This window comes from Microcebus murinus, chromosome 8 (genome assembly GCF_040939455.1).
Source record: "Microcebus murinus isolate Inina chromosome 8, M.murinus_Inina_mat1.0, whole genome shotgun sequence".
Taxonomy (NCBI): Eukaryota; Metazoa; Chordata; class Mammalia; order Primates; family Cheirogaleidae; genus Microcebus; species Microcebus murinus.
In genome coordinates this window covers 72,844,971-72,866,023 of record NC_134111.1, presented here as the reverse complement: position 1 = coordinate 72,866,023, position 21,053 = coordinate 72,844,971, and the positions used below count along the sequence as shown (strand labels likewise).

Sequence of the window (21,053 nt, the reverse complement as noted above, 5' to 3'; positions counted from 1 at the left end):
GCCTTTGATTCAATTCAAGAAGCATTTGGCTACTAAGAGAGCACCTTCTATGTATTGGACCCTTGGTTTCTCTTATAGCCATTAAAACTGTAGTGGTATTTTTTAAAGTTTGGTTTGAGCTTTTAAATATGACATCTGCAAAATAATATAAATCAAGGAACTGTCAGAACATCTTTGAATGTAAAATAGCTGAAACTTGAAAACCATATACATTGTTAAGTTTATAACAAAGTATATATGAAAATGTACCTGTTACATACATATATGAACATTGCCACTTTTACGAGTTATAGCCATAGTTGTTTCCACGTCTTGTAGTTTCTTAAGGAATTACTATGAAATCAGGTTAGTTGGAACATGAATAGAAGTGTACAACATTAACGAGTTATACTTTTGCCTTCATATTATGTGGCAGCATTTTCTTTGGTAATCTACATGTTATCATAATATTGCCCTTAAGATTAGGTATTACGTAATTCTAAATTATAGGAAACGGAGTACGCCTGAAGGATAATTCTGGAATATATGATTGGGAGCATGCGATTGATAGGTTTCCAAGGGTGTTGAGCCAGTGATAGAGTACCTGGAAGGCCAGGTCCTCAGATGAACCTATTGTAACACTTCAGTTCCCATCTGAAAAGAATACATGTAATTAATTAGGATGGGAAATATGTGAGGCAACTGTATTTTTATATCTTCAGTGGATACTTCTTAACCCAGAGGATGCAGAAACACTGGCTAAACGTAAATCATGAATAGCATCTGCTAGAATGTAGTGAAGTTTGTTTACAAAAGTATGCTTTTCTCTCTGTGTCTTTAATTATTGAAGATATTTCAGAGGGTAAATGTTAGGAGGAAATCTCTTGGATGCAGATGTGTTTCTGAGTAGAAAGGAAGGGGGAAAAAAAGAGAGAAGCTTATTTGTGTTACCTGCCAAAATTAGTCCTTTAATTTAAGACTCTTTTAGATAATGATTAAACTTAGAATAATAAGAAAATATATACCAGATGAAATAGTTTTTAACCAGTGACAGAAGTTTAGAATTGATCTCAAGTAATTTCTCATAGCACTTTTCTTTCTCATTTGTCCTATTTCTCCATGTAATAGTTTTAAATGACACTCTTATGAAATAAATAACTAAACACCAACCATATTTTTTTCATATGCTGACCAATATTTTGGCTGTTTTTCAGAAGAATTGGAATTTTGAAAATTAAATAAAGGTTTCTAAAATACCAACTTCAGAAAGTTTTATTTAATTTGTGGAATAATTTTGTTCTCTCTCTTTCTCCCTGTTTTTTTTTTTTTGTTTCAGTAAGGTCTTTATTAATTTAGTCTAGTTACTTAGTGCTTATATTAAATAATCTAATATAAGTCAGGGTTGTAACATAACGTTTCCCAAATGTGAAGCAGCATCTATTACATGAGACAAAATCTTTATGCCGCAAAATGTAAAAGCCATGTATAGAATTACAAGGCACCAAATGGTACTGTATATATTTTTTAAATGAAACATTTCTGTAGTATAAGGGGTTAGTCAACTCAAAAAAGGGTTACAGGCAGCTGTATATCAGTATAGTTTATTCAGAATGCACTCTAAAATTAATTTTGAGTTTTTAAATACTAATAATCTTGATAATTTCCCCTGAAAAATACTCATAGGATTTAAAAATAAAAATTAGTATTCTAAAAGAGTTAAAAATTACCTGTCTATGGCCATATCATCCTGAGCACGCCTGATCTTGTCGGATCTCAGAAAAACTACCTCATTTGGGTTTATCAATAATATCTTAATTGTTGCAAGTAGAGGAGTTATCTGTGGGGAAGGAACCAGTGCGTTCAAAGTGTGTGTGTGTGTGTGTGTGTGCACGTGCGCCCATCCATACACACGTCTGTTGATTTTTAGATAAATTTATATAACAGAATAGCTTCAACATTTATTCTGAATCATTGAATTATTTATTTTTGTCTGGTGTTTCCTTTTGTATTGTGATAAATGCAAGATTAAGTACATTGTAGGCTCTCAGACAAGTATGTTGTGAGGTTTCATTAATTTGTGTAAATTATAAAGGCACTTGAATAATGCAAGATGCCCACAGAATGCTATTTCATTTTCCATTTACTTTTACCCCAATGCAAGCAAGCCGTTTGAAATAGAGAGACTCTTTAAAATCAAAGAAGAAGGTGTAGAAGAGTTTGGTTTATTTCAATAAGTTGAATTGGGGTACCCCAGCTTCTGCTAAGCTGTGCATTAAAAAGGAAAATATGTATACTTCAAAAACCATTTCTGTTTTGTCTTTTTTCCTCTTATTGAAAAGTCATGCTCAACACAGATTTAGCAATAATAACTACAATTTATGCCTTTTTACTGCTACAGTTTGATGATATACCACAGTCAGGCCACAGGTTAGAAACACAGGCTGAGTTATTATATACTGCTGGGTAGTGATTTCCTGTGAACTGATTTATGGATAAATAATTCTATGTTCTTATTATATAGGACAGACAGTTTTTAATTTCTTTAACAAAGCGTAGCTGAACAACAGAAAATTATATGCTATAGCATAAAGACAAGACCACTCTGAGGAGGATAAACAGATGCAATCAATGTCATGAGTTCTCCTATTTTTACAAGAAGCCTCATCAGCAGTTGGTATATTGTGGAAATAATGCCGAGAACCAGAAGCCCCAAGGCTTAGTTATTTTGAGGCTGGGGTTTTTATTGACACTCTTTTGTTGAGCTCTTTTCCAGGGAGTTATGAGACATATAAACCCCAGCCTTTGGATATTAAAGCTAATGTCTCATTTTTTCCCAGGCTGAGTTTTCACTTTGCTTTTAAAATTAATGTTAAAATGCACCTGGGATAAAAGAAAATTAGCCATCAAGCTGCATTATGATAATACTACTAATATCTTACTGGGTTGCATATATCTGTTTCACAGATTGATTAGTGTGCTTTATTCTGCAGTATATCCAATATATACCTAGTTTATCAGCACCTATCTACATGCCACTGCAAACTGTGAGAACTGTTCTTATATACTTTACAGCTGATCTGTTGTAGGCCTTTATGAAGTAAATATTTCTCATATTTGATGTACAGGGGATAAGAGCTATCATCTTGGTTTAGTCAAGGAGTGGTTTCACTTAGTTATGTGTTTAGCAGTAATAAGCTTCCCTGGTTAATTTTGAGCTCCATAATTATAGAGACAGTGTGTATTGGGTTATCTTTTCATCTTAGTGACTTATGCTGGAGACATACAGGAAAAATTTATTGAATGAATGAATGATCTGTGCTTAATATAAACGCTTCTAATGTTCCATTGATTATATTGTATTATCACTACATTTTATTTTATCCTCAGAGGTAACTGACTTTCTAAAAGTGTGAATCAAATATTGATCAGTTATAATGTGCATTATCACCACTCTTTTGTGTTTACTTTCTTTTTTCTTTTTTTGGAAACAGATTCTCACTCTGTTGCCAGACTAGAGTGCCGTGGTGTCAGCCTAGCACCCAGCAACCTCAAACCCCTAGGCTTAAGCAATCCTCCTGCCTCAACCTCCTGAGTAGCCAGGACTACAGGCACGTAACATCATGCCTAGCTGATTTTTCCTATTTTTATTTGCCCGGCTAATGTTTTTCTATTTTTTAGTAGAGATACTGTCTCACTCTTGCTCAGGCTGGTCTCGAACTCCTGACCTCAGATGATCCCCCTGGCTTGGCCTCCCTGTTTTCACATAATTAGAAGCAGATAACACTGAAGATATAAATTATGCATTTACTAAGAATAGTATTTGTTTTTTTGAGGTAGATTGCAAAGTGATAAAAATACAAAAAACATATGAATGCAAACTATTGATATTTCTTTTTGTGAAATGTCAACTCTTTGACTCTGGCAGAATACTGCATTGAGAGAGAAAAAAACTGGTTTCCATTATTGCATCTTTTTAATTTTAGACAAAAATTGCCTCCATTCCAAACCTAATTTTATGTCACTAATGGGAAATTTACCTACAATTGCATTTTGTTATTTGGTCTGAACACATTACACAATGAGTGAATTGGTACTCTATATTTTAGTGAACAGTTTTGTCTGGATATAAACAGTTTTATTTATATTGTGCTCAATTCAATCATGTTAACATTTGTATGAATTTCAGCCCCAAAATAAAGGCCCATAATTTGTGACTCAAAGACCTTGAAACTGCATCTGTAATAGTCTTCAACACCAGACATTTTCTAAATGTTTGCAGATGATAAATTCCTTGGAAATAATAAAGATGATTTGGGAAACAATGTTTACATTTGAAATAGCACTGTTGTGGGCAACTACTTTTTCTAGAGAAATCCCAAGTGTAGCTGGCTCTCAGTCTTCTGGGCTTGTCACCTGTTTGCTCATTTGTTCCTTTGTTTAACATTAAATGTCAAGCCCCTGCCTGATGTGTGACTGTGGATGAGCCCCTGCTCTCCAGGGGCCCATTGTGTGGTAGAGCACTGGCACATGGGCACATCCTCAGGGCAGCATTAGCAGAGCTGAGTAGAAGGGATATTGGTCCAGTAGTTCAAAAACTTGCAAAAGGAAGCCCAGGTTCTAGTCCTGGCTGTCATCTACTGATATCCTAGGAAAGTCACCGTCCTTTGCTTTTCAGCTCCTGTCCAGGTAGGATGTTGACTCCCTGCTGTCTTCATAAGGATGAATAAATGGTTGTATAAAACACTTTGCCAACTGTAAGGTAACATGCATACTGTAAGGGATATTGTGATAACATCAGTTTCTTATAAGACACATAAGCATATTTATTGTGCAGGGTTGTACGGAGTTATTTTAGGTAGGTTGATCAGGATTATAATTATTCCCAGGGCAAAATTTGAGCAATGTATTAGATTTCTAGAAGTGAATATTAGGAATCCATACACCAGGCAGAGTGAGAGTGTGATATATGTGTTCAGAGAAGGCATGGGAATTGCTATGTACTAAGCATCTACTATGTGCCTGGCTGGGCTCAGGGTGTGTGTGTGTATGTGTGTGCATGACTGTCTAATGCTTTCTATTTTAATCATTAGTTTTTTCTTATTTTTCAAATTGGGGCTACAAAACCTACTTAGAGAGTATGAGTGTTAGAAATAACATCTGTATATTTAAGTCATGCCATTAGTATTGAGATTTCTCCAGTGCTGTGATATTGTCCCCAAAGGGCATATGACCTGTTCTTTCCTCTGCATCCTCCTTCACTGCACTATAGCATTTGGTGGGATCTGTATCCCTTCTTAGAAGCCAGCAAGAGGCTGTTACTTATAGTTGTAATGAGACACACCTGCCTGAATTATTTCAGCTCTTTTTTTCTCCCCTCAGAATGCTTCCCTTTTTTAATCCCCCTGTGTTCCAATACAGGTTGGGCATCCCAAATCTGAAAATCCAAAATCTGAAATGCTCCAAAATCTGAGAATGTTTGAGTGCTGACTCAGTGGAGATACTGGAACATTTTAGATTTTGGAAGTAAGTATAATTCAATGATTTCAAAATCTGAAAAAATTTGAAAACTGAAACATTTCTAGTTCTTCAAGCATTTCAGATAAGGGATACTTAACCTTTATTGGTTAATCTCTTAAAGCCTTGTTTTGATGGTGTTAAGTCTAAATTTGAAGGGGTCTATTTTCCCCTAACTTTTACTGAGCACTTTTTATGTAACAATCCTAGTGCTAAAGTCGCATTCTCATTTAAGGCCTCATAATAACCCTAAAGGGTAGGCATTTTTATTATCCCCATTTTCAGGTAGGAAAACTGACCCTAGAAGTGATTAAACAACTTGCCCAAAGCCTCACAGCTGACAAGCAGAGAAGGCTGGACATAAATTCACCTCTGACTCCAGACTTTACTCCTAACTTTGGACCGATATAGTGTACGACTGAGTCAGGCATTCAAGGCCTTCCAAGACTTGTAACCAAGCTTCTCTCTACTCTTTTCTTCTGGTGTGCCACACACTTGAGGCAGTATAACTAACAGGATAACAAGAGTGAGAGCACGGTCTTCGAAGTGAATCTCAACTCTGCTGCTTGCTAGTGATGTTACCTTGGCTACTCAAGGAAACCCAAACTTCCATTTCCTCATGGAAAAAGTTGAAGCTAGATATCCTTGGGTAGAGGACCGATGGGGACATCGGAGGTATGCTTATAGTAGGTTTAGTGAGACAAAAAATAAGAGACTGAGGAAACAGATTGTCATGATGTTTTCATTTGTTTTAAAGTAGAGGCGATCTGAGCCTACTAGTAGGTAAAAGTAAGGGAGCCACTGAGGAGTAAGGATGGAAGAGATGAACGAGGGGTATAAAAAAGATGGGCCATATTGATGTACAGTCCTCCTTTGTGATCAAAAATAAATGAGGGCTATTTACAGGCACATGACTGAAGATTGAAAAGCTAATGAGGTCATAAAAAATTCCTTGAGTAAGTATTTTTTGAAATCAACTATATCTTCTTTTTAAGAAGCATTAAAAAGGTCTTTAAATAATGACTAAACATTTGTTGAGATCAAATTATATCCAGGCTCTGTACTAAAAGTTTTACATTTAATCTACACAATGTTTTTTATAAGGTCAATACTCTTATTGTTCCAATTTACAGATGAGAGGATTGAGGTGTGGAGAAATTAAATAACTTGCTAGGGTCACATAATTAGTAGGTGGTGAAGCCAGAATGGGAACGGAGGCAGTTTGACTGGAAGGCCTGGCATTCTTAGTGACTGTCGTATACTGCTTCCCAATTTGATTTCCTCAATTAACACTTGACTACTATTCCAAGTAATATTTTTGTCTATTTTATGTCAGGGGAGGGGAGGACTATTCTAAGGAATGTTTCCAAAAGGGATTGATATAGTACATTAGACGGAGACCCTGTTTGGAGAAAATGCCTGTTAAAAAGAGTTACTGCAAGTCCCTTCTTGGCTGAGGGAGAGTGGCCTTCTGGGCATAGCTCTCCTAGCAGATCTTGCACCTGAACACCTTAATAATTAGTTGGGCAAAAAACATGATTTCTGGGACCATGCAGGTTAGTCAATACAGTGCAAAAAAGTAAAAACAAGCACCATCTCCCATCGCCTGAGAAAATAGCATACGTCAACAGCTCTCTTCCAAGATGTAGAAACCAACCTGTAGCAGCTGCTCTGTGTGGAGGTATTAAGTGTTGTGGAAACACCTGTGTGTGTCTAATTCTAGCCCAAACAAGTCTCCTTCCGGCTCATCAAGGTGGGGAGAGAATTTACCTAAATGGAGATTACTATTTCCAGTAGAGTGATTTGTCTATTACTTCCTGTAGAGATTCCTCCCCCTCTAGTTTTTTTAAATGGAGGCATAGTTTGCATAAAATAAAATTTATGCATATTAAGTGTTTGGTGGGATGAATTTTGACAATTTTTATACCCATGCAAACGCCAGCCCAAACAAGAAAGGCCCCTTATGTCCCTTTCTAGTCAGTGACCCCTCCTGTACCTCTGACTTCTGTCCCCATAAATTAGTCTTGCCTGTTCTTATATTTTGTATAAATGAAATCATACAGATATATTCTGTTATGTTTGGCTGCATTATGCTGTATTCTTAAAATGGAATATTTCTCAACAATCAAAGGAATGAACTACTGACACAACAACATGGATGAATCGCCTGTAGAGTTGTCCATTAAAATTTTTAGGGTTCAGTTTTTTTCATATTAGCCTTCATAGTCTCAGTAACCAAAATGACCCACAAAACCTGCTTCTGCTACTTGCTTATTATGTGCACAGTTGCTGACTTCATTTTCCTGCCCATTCTCTAATATTAATAGTAAGAAATCATGTCTTTAGAACATAGTCAGTTTGTACTCAGCTTATGGGTGATCATAATAATGACTTTTGAAAGGAATTTAAAATTGTAGAAAGATTTTTAAAAAAGGAAATATGTTAGACATGTTACATGGTATCTTTTTAGTACTTGCAAATGTCAGGAGTAAAAGAAGCAGGGAAGCAGACCCACCCTCTTATGAGTGGCTGTCCAGTGGGCCCTGGATGTTCATTTCAGGACTACTACATGCTGCGTGCTGTGCACTTTTCATTGTCATGAGAGAGAATGTTAAGAAAACTATCCCCGCAAGAAAACAGCTTTTCTTGGCAAGTGAAATATGACTTAAGGAGCCAGAACTAGAGACATACGGTACTATGAATGAGAGCTGTGTTACTTTATTGGATCTGAGTCCAGGCACTATTTATACTGCAGCATATTCAGCACCAGATTGTTAAATCTTAATACTGAAACAGTGCATCATTTTAATATTTTTGTTCTGTTTATTCCCTGTTTTCAAGCATTATGTCAAGCATTGCGCATTCATTTATTTCATCTTGGACAGGACGTGCCCTGACCAAAGAGTTCATTTCCTATTGTTGGAATTTTGCCTCATACCTATGAAGCATCATTTTATGAAGCTTTTAAAAGTTCACTCGGGTATACAGATGTTTTCTATCTTTGATGATAAGAAATATTTTTTTTTTTTAAAGAACAATGTAGTTTGACTCACCTGTACTGTCAAAAATAAAAATAAAAATGCTGTTTTTATCACTAAGACATAACTGCTTTTTATGAGTGACAATTTCTGACATCCTGGGGACCACTGGGTTTTTCATAGCTTACAAATAAAATTTTTGTTACCCTGTGTCATTTGTGAAATGAGTTTCTCTATTTTTCTTCATCAGTGTTATGTGTGCCCTATGTACCAGATAAGATGGGCCTATTTTAGGAATGTTCGCATTTTCGCCATATGGTGCTTAAGCCATCCCATGAATCTTCCTTTAACAAGAGTGTTCCTAAAATCACTGTTCTGTGTAGCCCAAGTTTGACCAGGATTTTTACTCTTTTTCCATTGTCATGCATGCTTACCATATGCAGCCAGAAATCCACAGGGAAAGAGTGCTATTGTCACTCTAAAAAGAGCTGAGGAATGAAAAAAAGAAAGTTGAAGGCATCTTTGCTATTTCTGATGTGTGGTCAATCACAGTGCTGTTGCATTTGGCCCAGGAAAACAACCCCTCTGCCTGGTGAGACTCGGATATGGAAGTGAACTCTAACTGCTTCATCAGCTCCAAATGCTATTCGCACTGGGAATCACACCACAGTCAGGATGTAACTGTGTGCTAAGCCCACACACAGGAATTTTCTTGTACAATTCAAAACCGAATCTTATATTTACTTAAGGCTTGCTTTTTTTTTTTTGTCTATGAAATCAGCAGTCCTGTATATTTAGCATCAGTCTTAAGTTAGAATGTGAAACAAGACTTTGGGGGAAGGAAGTATCCGTATGGTTTTCTAAGTAATTTAAGAAACAGGAAAACATAAAAGAACTGATTGTCTGTGATTAAACCTCATCCTTTCATTCCCGTCTTCCTGTATAGTTAACTAACTCGATTGTCAGCCAGAAAGAAATAGCTTATTGCACTAGGTTGTAAAATATCTGTGTGGGCCTTGAATGTTGACGACTGAATGACCTTCTTAACATTGAACAAACAACAGGAAGGTTTAATAAATAGCAGATATGCGTTTATTATGTTTTTCTTCTCTGTGCAGGAATAATCAAGCTGGGAAGGTGGAACCCTCTCCCCCTCAGTTATGTGACAGATGCCCCCGACGCAACAGTGGCCGACATGCTACAAGATGTCTATCACGTTGTGACGTTGAAAATCCAATTACAAAGGTGGGTGTTTCTGAACATCTGCCTTTTCTTGCTCATGAAGCTGCTCCATCAGTCATAGATTCACTACAGGGATCAGCACGTCTTGTCTTCATTAATTTCTCAACATTGGACGAAATGAGAAAAAGGAGAGAGGGGAAGGAAGGAGGACACTTCACCCGGCATCTTTATAGTCCACATTCCAACTGTTTTATGCTTTGTTTTCAGAAGCAGTGAAGTGGTAACCTAGGGGCAGTTTGATAAATCATTAAAAATCTGCAGCCCTTAGAGGGGAGCTTTCCACAGCCCCTTATTCAATGGGTTCTCTAGGCCCAGCTAAATGCCGAGTACATAGTATTTGAAGAATAAACACCTCTGCCATTTTCAGGCTTGTGTTGTGAGGAGTGAGTTTTGTTCTTGTAGCAGGTTTACCAAGAATGCACTGGCACTGGCGACCTTTTCCTTCCCTTTGCAATGGCCACCTCAAAGAAACGCATTCTGTGGCTGCAGAGATCCTGGGGATGGTTTCATTTTTCTTTTCTTTTTTCTTGATATATGACATCCAGAACAAGATATGACTCCAGAGAATCCAGAGGTCCTTTGCAGGCTTTTATTGTAAAGTGCCTGCTAGTTGTGATCTAAGGAGTATTGTCCTTTAGTGTAAGAGTTTTGAATTTTCCCTTTTTGGAGAATTTATACTTTAATAGGGACTCAACCTCCCCATTCTTGTCTAGGAATGCTTGAGTATCTTATCTTAAAAGTTACTTTTTGGTTAGGAAAGTAAAATATCTGAATTGTTCTATAAGGGTGAAGGGTGGGCCTTCAAACTGCAAACTTGGTGGAACGTTTGTTTACATTTAACCTTAGGAATGCCCACTAATTAAATTTGCAACAGGGAAGTTTATAAACACACTGCCATGCCACTCATCAGCACATTGGAAAAATCATATTTTTTTTAAAAAAATAGCCTTTCTTTATATCCATAGTGACTATTTTTCTTAGACTAGTTTGATAACTAACTTAAAGAGACTCTGTTGGGCTCTATCAAGATCCTGGAGAAGCAGTTATGCTCCTCTGCCCTCATTTAGGGCTCACTTTAGACCCTGTTCTTCAGCAGTTCTAAAGTGGCACAGAATCCAGGAGTGACCGCTGCACTCACATCCTCTGCTGTCAGGGGCCTTGACTGAAGTTTTCATGTCATTCATTCTTGCTCTGTTTTGCAGTTGTTCGAAGTTGGAAGACTTGCCTGCGGAGCAGTGGAACCACGCCACAGTCCGCAATGCCTTAAAGGAACTGCTCAAAGAGATGAACCAGAGCACATTAGCCAAAGAATGCCCTCTCTCCCAGGTCTGTATCTCCAGGTGGGGGTCAGGGAAACAGAGAAGGCCACTGGTAGGCTATAGAGTAGAGGGCCACTCCTGCTGAGACAGCTGTCCCCTCTGTCTTTTATTTATAGAGTCACACTACATTTGAGATGTAGAAAATATGGAGATGATGGTGCTTTTGGTTGTAGAGTAGAAGTATCACTTATTGAGAACTTTGATGTAAGGGGAGAGTATTAAAACACTTTATTTATACTCTCCCCTTACATCAATAATTAACTTCTCACATATGTCATTGGAGGTAGGGATAAGTGTCTCCATTTTATTGATGAAGAAATTGGGGCTCAGAGAAACCCTTAAATTCCCTCCCTGAGCTTATTAGCTGGTTAAGCGGCAGGTTGAGACCCTAGTCCAGACCTCACCTTCCAAAGCTGATGCAGACTGTTGCTTTATTTGGTCAATGGGATGAGTCACCCATGCTAAACCTATCTTTTCATGATTTATTGAGCCTTTTGCCTGTTCGGTGGAGAGAGATGATCTTTACGTCATACACATTTGTAGAGGTTTTGTAGTGAGTTCACCACATGAAAATGCATTATGAGAAAAAAGGATACTCCATTTTTAGTGAGCTGATCTTAAACTAAAACACACCACGAAAACAAGAGATTGAGAGGATCAAAGGAAGGAGCAATGGAGGAAAGTGCTATCTTTTCTATTTGTGTCCATAGGCTAACGCCCCACTTTTTCTAATGATGAGATAATAATTTGCCTGTGGTGGCCTAGAAGTGCTGTGAAAATGAACTCAGGTTGATATTATCTAAAGCCTTGAATGAAAATCTATTTCCTGGTGTGAGTTGCTACACTTGATTTAAGGCAATGGGCTATTTACATGTCTGTTAATTTCAAGGAAAGATGATGAGAAATCTAGAAATTTGATGTGCCATGGGCTGTGTTCCAGGTTAATAGAGTCTCTGGGGAATAAAAAGGCTAGTGGTTAAGAGCATGAGCATAAGAGCATGTATTCTGGAATCAGAACTGGATTCATGTCTTGGTTGATAAGCATCTATAACCTCACCATTATGAGACTGTTTTTTAAATAAATAAGACTGGAGTAGTAATGATTCTTAGTCATATAAAGAGGATTAAATGAGATAAACTACATAAAATGTTTGGCCTAATGCCTGGCATACAGTGATACTCCATAAACAATAAACTGTTATTATTGAGACATGATATTGGTGATGTGGACTGAATATTGTGTGTGTGTGTGTGTCTGTGTGTCTTTGAGAGTGTTTTGGAATTTGGATCATCTGAAGCAAAGCATGCTATTAATATTTTTGTTCCCCCCAAATCAAGAAGGCATACACCTAAATATTAGATAGCTAGATAGAAAGAGACACTATTCTAGTCTTATGTTTATGGCTTTTCATGCAGGCCATTTTAATATCTTCCTGTATGTATGTATGTAGGTGCCAAAGCCTTATTGTTAGAATTTTGATTTAGTTCAAAGAGATTGCTTATGAAGTTATAAAAATAAATATTTTTATTATTCTTGTGATACAGAGGAAGTAGATAAAGAACAAGCTAGGAAAAAATCTTTCAATAATTTGTCCTGAATTTCATAGCTATTCACAATTGTCTCTTAGATTCACATAGAAATCAAAACAGGCTTTGCTTGGCAATGGGCAAGCTTCCAACTTGATATCACCAATTCAGAATTTTATCTAGGGGTTTTGAGGTGTATTGAAATGTGGTCCAAACTGTTGAGTCATGACTATCTTGTTTGGTTTTAACTATAAATGTGACTAAAGAGACAGCATGAGGGGATAGAATCCACACCTGCAGCTTAGAGCCCTGAGCTGTAATCTGAATTCTTTTAGCCAGATATGTGATCTCGGGCAAGTCCATCCACTTCTCAGAGCCTTGTTAAACTCGTCTGTAAACTGGGCATGATCGTATCTGCTTATTTCACATAATTTGCAGGGTTGTCTTAAGGTTCAAATGAGATCATCTATACCCCACCATAAAAACCTTTTTCTCCCCCCATTTTCTTTTCTCATTGTTTGTCCATCTGGTTGCCCAACCTAAACAGTTCCTTCTTCTTTAGTCTTCTGTGTTATCCTATGGATCCCACCACCTCTCTATCTAAAATCTTTCTCCCTGTGCCACTGTCTTGTTTTCATCCTTTCTTCACCTCTCTTCTAAAATTTTCCAGGTCTTCCTGCCTCACGACTTTTCTCCAGCACTAATATCGCACCATTTCCTCGTCTGTAAGCTTCCAGTGCCTCCCCCTGCCCAGCCTATAGGAAGTAGAGACTCTGAGGCATAACTTGTAAGAACCATCAAGATGATACTGTTCAGCCTCATTTCCCGCCAGTGCTCTCCTCTACTTGATGAAATCTTCTTTCTGATTCCAGCTGGAAAGTCACTGCTAGTGAAGTACCCTGACCTCCTAAATAAAGTAGTTGCTTCTCGTGCTCTTAGTAGCCTTTTGTACACACGCCTATTACAGCACTTATCTCAGCCTGTTGTCATTGTTATCTGCCAATTTCTGTCACTTGATGGACTGTCCGCGACAACAGAGACTATTTCTTATTTATCTTTGTATCATCCTCAGCATTCAGCACAATGTGTACCTTGCATGTAGTTGTTGCTCTGGTGTAGGAATTCTTAACTTTGGCCCTATTAACCTTTTGGCAGGATAATTGTGGTGAGGAGCTGTCCTGTGCATTGTAGGATGTGTAGCACCAACCCTATCCTTTACCCACTGGGTGTCAATAGCATGCCCACCTGATTGTCACAATCAAAATGTCTCCAGACATTGCCAAGTGTATCACTTTTAGTTGAGAACCTCCTCTCTGATGTGTTTAATGAATTAAATATAAAAATATTTTAGACAGGGTAAGGTTTTATTAATATGTAAAGTTAAAATTTTATTATTATTACAGTTTTCTCAGCAGTTCCAAAATGCTTTGAACTAGAAACAGTGAACAGAGTAATTTGGTGGTTGATGCTCAGCACATTTCAGTTAAATAGGGACTCAGTTCCATTGTTTAGATTTTGGGGAGATGGACTAGGCTTCCTGTGTGTTGTGTGATTATGGAACATCTCACTGGAATAGTCCTTCTCAGCCAGGATGGACATGTAATATGGGTTCTGGCAATAATCCTTAAACATTCCAGATGATCACTTAAATTACATAGCTAGATTGTATTTCAGTATGAAAATAAGCTCACCACTTTGTTGATGGTTGTCACAGAAGAGTTGAAGATAGTTTTTGAAGTTTAACCTTATAGAATGTGAAAAAGAATGCATTTTTGTTCTAAGCAGAGTGAAGCAGTAATTCAACAGCATGATTCCACCAGCATTCCTGGAATCCTGATTCCGAATCAGGTACTTTATAATGGCCTGGTTGAAATGAGAGAGGGTGGTGGTGAGAGAAAGATTAAAAACCTTTCAATACAGGAAGAAGAGTGTAGAGTATTACTTACCTATGAGAAAGGTGGGTTATTGGACTTTTCAAAAATAGACTCAGCTCATCAGTAAAGATCCCTGTTTTTGAAATAATTGTTCCCTATCATTCTCCAAGCCAAACCATATTAGGTATTTTCTCATTCAAGTTTGGCAGTTGCCTAAAGGGATGAGTCAGTGGGTAATACATATTTTATTGAACATCCTAGTGATCTGTAGTTCAAAAGAGCAGCCTTGAAGGCACAAGAAAAGTCGGAGAAGTCCATAAAAGGGCAACAATTGTAGCTTCAGGTATATATTATTTAAAGGAGAGAGAAGTCATGATTTAGCCATTCTCTGTCTGGCCAGATACTTGGAAAGTATAGTTTGTGTTTGAGTGCTTGTGTATTTGTTTTTGATTTCACCTTTTGAAGTATATTTAAGTGCCAACAACCTCTTCTTTTTCCTCTGATATCTCTGTTAGTAACTGCTTCCAACCTCTTCTTTCAGGCACAGGCTGTCCAAAGCATCCTAATTTGCCAGACTTTAGGCAAATTCAGGTCTTCCTTATTAAATGGTCTTTTCTAACTGTTCCAATTTGAAGAAATTATGAATACTTCTTTCTGTAGCTTATTTATTCTTACTTGAAGAAGAGTTAAAAGACCTATGGTCTATTTTTCGACTGTAAAACTCCAGATCCTCAGGATTGTGATCCATTTAAATAAGTAGAGGTACTAGTACCTGCATTGTCCATCTCATAGGTGATCATGCTGACAAAATAGGATGGCTAAAGAGACAGTCTTAACTGAAAAGTATAATGAAAGAGAAAGCAATTTGCTAATCCATGCACCTTCCAATGTGCTTCTGTCCCCCACACATGTTCTGTTTGACTCTAGGTATTTTTAAAATTTTGTATGTGTAGTAAAATATAAGTAATATGAAGCTTACTGTTTTAGATACTTTTAAGTTTACAAATGAATAGCATTAGTGGCATTTGCAGTGTTATACAATCATCACCCCTATTTTCAAAACTTTTTCATCACCCTAAACAGAAAGTCTATAACTTTTAAGCAACAATTCCCTATTCACCTCTCCCCGCATCCCTAGTAACTCTATTCTATATTCTGTCTCTGTGAATTTGCTTATTCTAGATACCTCTGTTCTTTTGTGCTAGCTTATTTCACTTAGCACTTAGATATGTTTTTAAAGGAGCTCTGTCCCATGCCTCTCGTTGAGATTTTGTTGCCAAATATTTGAGGAACAAAATGACTTACTAAAGTTACTGAACTGCAAAGATGTTACTAGATTTCCAGTGTGACAGTGGTAATAGTGTTTGTACACTCTGCCTTTAGAAATAGACTATAAGATAATTATTTCTGTCATCCTAAGCAAGTCTCACCCATTTAGGGATGATTAAAGGACCCAACTTGTACATAATTGGACAGTGAAATCAAGCAGCCACTTGGGTCAATAGAAAAAAAAAAAATGAATCGAGCATGTGCTCATCTAAAGACAAGGGGCTGGTCAACTGTGTGGACCAGTATTGTGTTAACTAGTTGCCACCTGTCCATTTTATTTAAAGTTCGTGAATGGAGATGCATACGTGGAGATGCATCCTATCTCATGTTAACCAGTTGCCAACTGTCCATTTTAGTTATTTTCATGTGATATTGTTTCAGTTGTTGCTTGACCTCATGAACTCATGTTGAAGAAGGCTCACAAACTGACAACTTGAAAATAATTCCTAACCTGGGGATTGCAATGAACACAAATGGCTGCAGGAGTGGGAGAGAGATGACGTTTGTTGATCCCACATCTTATGCTAGGCCTTTTATACAAAACATCTCTTGGCATCCTTATGCCCTCTGATGCAGGTATCAGTATCTCCAATCACAGATGAGGGTGCTGACATCAGACAAGTGAGCCATTCAGCAGCAACTTAGCGGAAGAGCTCTCAAATGTTGTGTTTTCATTTTCATACCCCAAAGCCCAGAGAAAGTGTTTCTTTCAATTAGAATGGTAAAAGTTTTCAATTCTGATATTATAGCTCAGAAATGAAGATAGAGAGGGATAGTAGAATGCTGCCAGATGACAATAAATGAATTTTTCCTGACAAAGTAATTCCTCCAAATCAGTTTTTTCTCTTTACTATACTTAATTGAAGTGTCATTATAATCTTATGTTTAATATGTTATTTAGCATATCACAAAATAGCTTGAAAAGCCTGAAAATGGGCAAAGGATACACATATCACTGATTGGCTGTCTCATGCTCTCTCCCCCATGTAGAGGAGAAAAATGGAGGCCCAGGCATCCCTCTCCCCCTCCCCCAGCTGCTAGGGGATTCTTACTGACAGGATTTATAATCATTACTTTTGTCTTAAAATGTTCTTTTTCATAGCAAGTATATTATGTGTCCACAGCTTAGCTACTCATAGTATCACATTAGTGTTCAAACAAATAAATCCCACCAAGCCAAGGGGGAATGTGGATATCCAATTATTTTATCTTTCTTTTTGTTCTCTGTGGGAAAAGGTGATCCTCAGATCTCTATCTTTCCAAGTATATTGTACAAATCATCTTAACCTGTGTTTGTTGCTTTGCTCTTTCGTATTAAATTTTAAATTGCCTTTAGGTTCTTTAGTTTCCCTGATTCTAAACTAATTAACTTGTATAAAGGGCCTGAGGTCACAACGTTATGTTTTGTTGTTGTTATTACTTTGTTTCTTGTTTTGTCTAAAGAATTGGTTGTAGCATCGGCTGTTGAGCTTGTGCTAGCTGATGGAGGAGGTGGTGAATATGTCCTTCCTTTCATTAATTAGTTTGCCTTCTTAAGAGACCCAGGAAATACTGTAGCCCCATTGGTAGACTCTCCTTGTGATGCCTCTTCTGCTATTTGATTTTGGATAAGGTGCTTCTTCATTTAGAGCTTCTGAGCCCTTAGTTTGAAAATGGAACCATACTTATAATCACATGTGACATCTGTTCTCTGGGCTACTTAAAAAACAAACGAGTTTAAAATTTATCTCTGGAACCTAAAAGAATGTTTATTTTTAGATAAGGCAATGTAGCTATTGTAAGTATTAATGATAATATTATAATATCCCCTTACAGTTTGGCTTAGAGTAAATTCAGATCTGCTAGTAAAATTTGGAATAACTAAAGAAAACTGTGGTATAGTTTGATCCCTCAAATGACTTATTTCTTTTTTTGTTTCTTAGTCTTGCTGGATAGTTTTTTCTTTTTTCTTTTTTTTTTTATATTTCAAAGTATTACAGGAATACAAATATTTTTGGTTACATGGATCACTTTTGTAATTCTTGAGTCAGAGTTAAAAGTGTGCCTGTCACTCAGATAGTGTTCATTGTACCCATTAGATAGATTTTTGCTCATCCCCTCCTACCCCCTGCCCCCTGCTTTATTTCCTTTGAGTTTTACCTCTCTCTGTGCACATGCAGGAAGAAAGGAACATTTATACACTGTTGGTGGGACTGCAAATTTGTTCAACCTCTATGGAAAACAGTATGGAGATTCCTCAAATGCCTTATTTAAAAAAAAACAAAACTTTTAAATATAAGTGGCAAGCTATATGTCAGATGGACTGCAAATAAGAGCACTTAGGCTTCATCCCTGATTCAAAATCTTTACATTTAAGGCTGGGCATGGCGACTCATGCCTGTACTTCTAGGCTGAGGTAGGAGGATTGTTTGAGCTCAATAATTCTAGACCACCCTGAGCAAGAACAAGACCTTGTCTCTTCTAAAAATAGAAAAATTAGCTGGGCATAGTCGTGTGCACCTGTAGTCCCAGCTACTCGGGAGGTTGAGACAGGAGGACCACTTGAGCCCAGGAGTTGGAGGTTGCAGTGAGCTATGATGATGCCACTGCACTCTACCCAGGGCAACAGAGTAAGACTCTGTCTAAAAACCCCAAAACTTTACATTTAAAATTTCACAATTAATTGCAAAGAAGCCTAAAATTTTTCAAAAGGTTCTATAGTTGGGAAGACATTTTAAACCTTTTTATTTGTCTTAAAATGTAATGTTATTTATAAGATAACCTTGTCTACAATCACTTTTTTATGTGGCATTTGTGGCTGTGGCTCTGTACCTGAATTGGGGCTGCCTCTGTTGCCCATCACGAGTGTGCCCGCATCCTTCCTTCTCATAACCCACCACCATGCGAAGTGATGTGTGCTTAGTAAATACAAAGTCATTTTAAAATTAGCCTCAGTAAAACATAGTTCCTCTGTTTAAGTGTTAAAAATAACAATACACATATCTTCTGGGTTTTTTTAAATCAGTATTGCTTTATATTAACATGGATACTCAAGAGTTGATTACAGTTTGGATTGAAAAAGTAAACTCAGATCTTGTTCCTTTTTGAAAAATATGTGAGGATCCTAAAACTACAACTGGGTGGTTGCTCTAGAATGACTGGAAAACATAAAAGAGCAATATAAACTGCAAAATTATATATTATATATAATTATAAATTATATAATAAATATAAATTATATATTATAAATTATTATTTTAAAAAGCAGTAAATGGAATTAGATCTCTTTTGGCAGGGTGGTAGGTGAGAAAGATTTTCATCAGTACTCATCCTATTCTGCATCAAATGTATCTTTTTTTTTTTTTTTTTTGAGACAGAGTCTTGCTCTGCTGCCTGGGCTAGAGTGCCATGGCGTCAGCCTAGCTCACAGCAACCTCATATACCTGGGCTCAGGTGACCTCATATAACTGGGCCACAGCCTCCCAAGTAGCTGGGACTACAGGCATGCGCCACCATGCTCAGCTAATTTTTTCTATGTATTTTTAGTTGACCAATTAATTTCTTCCTATTTATTTTATTTTTTTTTTTAGTAGAGATGGGATCTCACTCTTGCTCAGGCTGGTTTTGAACTTCTGACCTTTAGCAATCCTCCTGCCTCAGCCTCCCAAAGTGCTAGGATTACAGGCGTGAGCCACCGCGCCCGGTCCATCAAACGTATCTTATTGGGTTTAAGATGCTATTAATTGCAAGATGCATCCCTACTTCAGTGACATTAAAGTATAAATGGATGAAATATGGCAAATAAATATTCTCTGTGTCCCCAGACCTATGGAGAAGATTGTTTCTTGTGGAGTAAAAGTCAACATGTACTGGGTCTGTGTTAGCCCCTTTCAACTTTGCATATTATTAAAAAAAAGTTTTGATTTTATAAAAATTTAATTGAGACTAACATAAAGATGACCTTGTAGTATGTGTCCAGAGTATTTTAGTGAAGCCTAGTGATTCAGATTCAGACTATGAAATATAGCGGTCTAATTAGGGTTACAGAATGTTCATGTTTGAAATTGGAATATTGTTCCGTGACCGGTAGAGATAGAAACTCATTTATGATAATCTGGGGAAGAAAACAAATCTGATTAAGTATGGGTAGCCAGTGCCTCCTTTTTAAATTAGTTGTATGAAATACAGGACCTTGTGATGGGGCTGGTAGGAGCCCAGATATTCATTTCCTTGTCACATAGGTTAACACTGGTCTTGTGCAAGGTGGACGAAGATATAGCTGGAGCAAGGACAAAGTAGAGAGGATAGAAGGGGAGGGAAATGTGGATTATCTGGGGTCAGAGTGACGTGGGCTGTAGCTTTGTATTGTGGGCCAGGAAGAGTTGAGGAACAGTTCCCAGCAGCACTTAAATACTTTCCATTTTAGTCTACTTTCTAGACCATTTTGCAATATAAGGTTTAACTCTAACTCTTGCCATGGCTATATATCCTATGACGTTTCAGAGGATAATATTCATATAAGCAAGATAGAGAGATGACAAGTACATTTGTGATTATTCACATACACCAGAGAGTCTGATGCATCTATTATTAGGATGCTTTCATGTTAAAATTTTTATTATTATCACATTTCAGTTTGGCATTTTAAAATTTCATCTCTGTCCCTCTTCATGTGTTAAATTTCAGTGACTCAGATATCCCACATCGGAACTATGTGAGACACGAGGTAGGAAAAAAAAAAATGAAACAGACACAATCACTGTCCTCAAGGGTCTCACAGTCTAGGAACAGAGAGAAAATCTCAGCCCAGAGAGGGAGCTAGCTCAGCTAGTCAGAAAACAGCTTTACTTGGTTGTGAATAACACAAAGCAGAATGCTGCCTCAGGGAGATTAGGATTTCAGTGGTCCTGTAAGGCAACAGATAAGGTCCCATAATTTCTGTCATATACTCAGGTGACACTGACTATTTGAGTTCCCAGTGCTATGTTCAGACCCTGGGATTAAAAGAGTTCTTACTATCCCCCCTTAGAGAAAAGAATTGTCATTTAGAGATCAGCAACTGGAGGAGGCTAACCATCTGCTATGTAGAAAAGGCCAAAGAGGTTTCTCTGAATTGAATTAAGAAGCCCCTCCTCCACCAGTACTGTGTGCACATAGTGATTAAAAAAGAGAGGGAGTCTGATCTTTTACAGGGAGTCTAAGAAGGTCTGTCCGCTGGCATTTGAACCTCCTGGTAAATAACTCGACATTGATTTGATTTATTGTTATCCTTTTTATCTCTTCTACTTTGTGGAAATGTCATTAGAAGTTCT

General features: G+C 37.3%; 1 protein-coding gene across 2 annotated transcripts in view; it reads left to right on the top strand.

Annotated features, from left to right (window-relative positions):
• Window positions 1-21,053, top strand: part of SATB2 (SATB homeobox 2) — a 182,293-nt gene that overhangs the window by 66,279 nt on the left and 94,961 nt on the right. For both annotated transcript variants that reach the window (XM_012739102.2, XM_012739101.3), the window contains 2 exons: window positions 9,590-9,716; window positions 10,916-11,039. In XM_012739102.2, coding sequence (XP_012594556.1) covers window positions 9,590-9,716; window positions 10,916-11,039 — 251 coding nt within the window. The remainder of the gene's footprint in view (window positions 1-9,589; window positions 9,717-10,915; window positions 11,040-21,053) is intronic.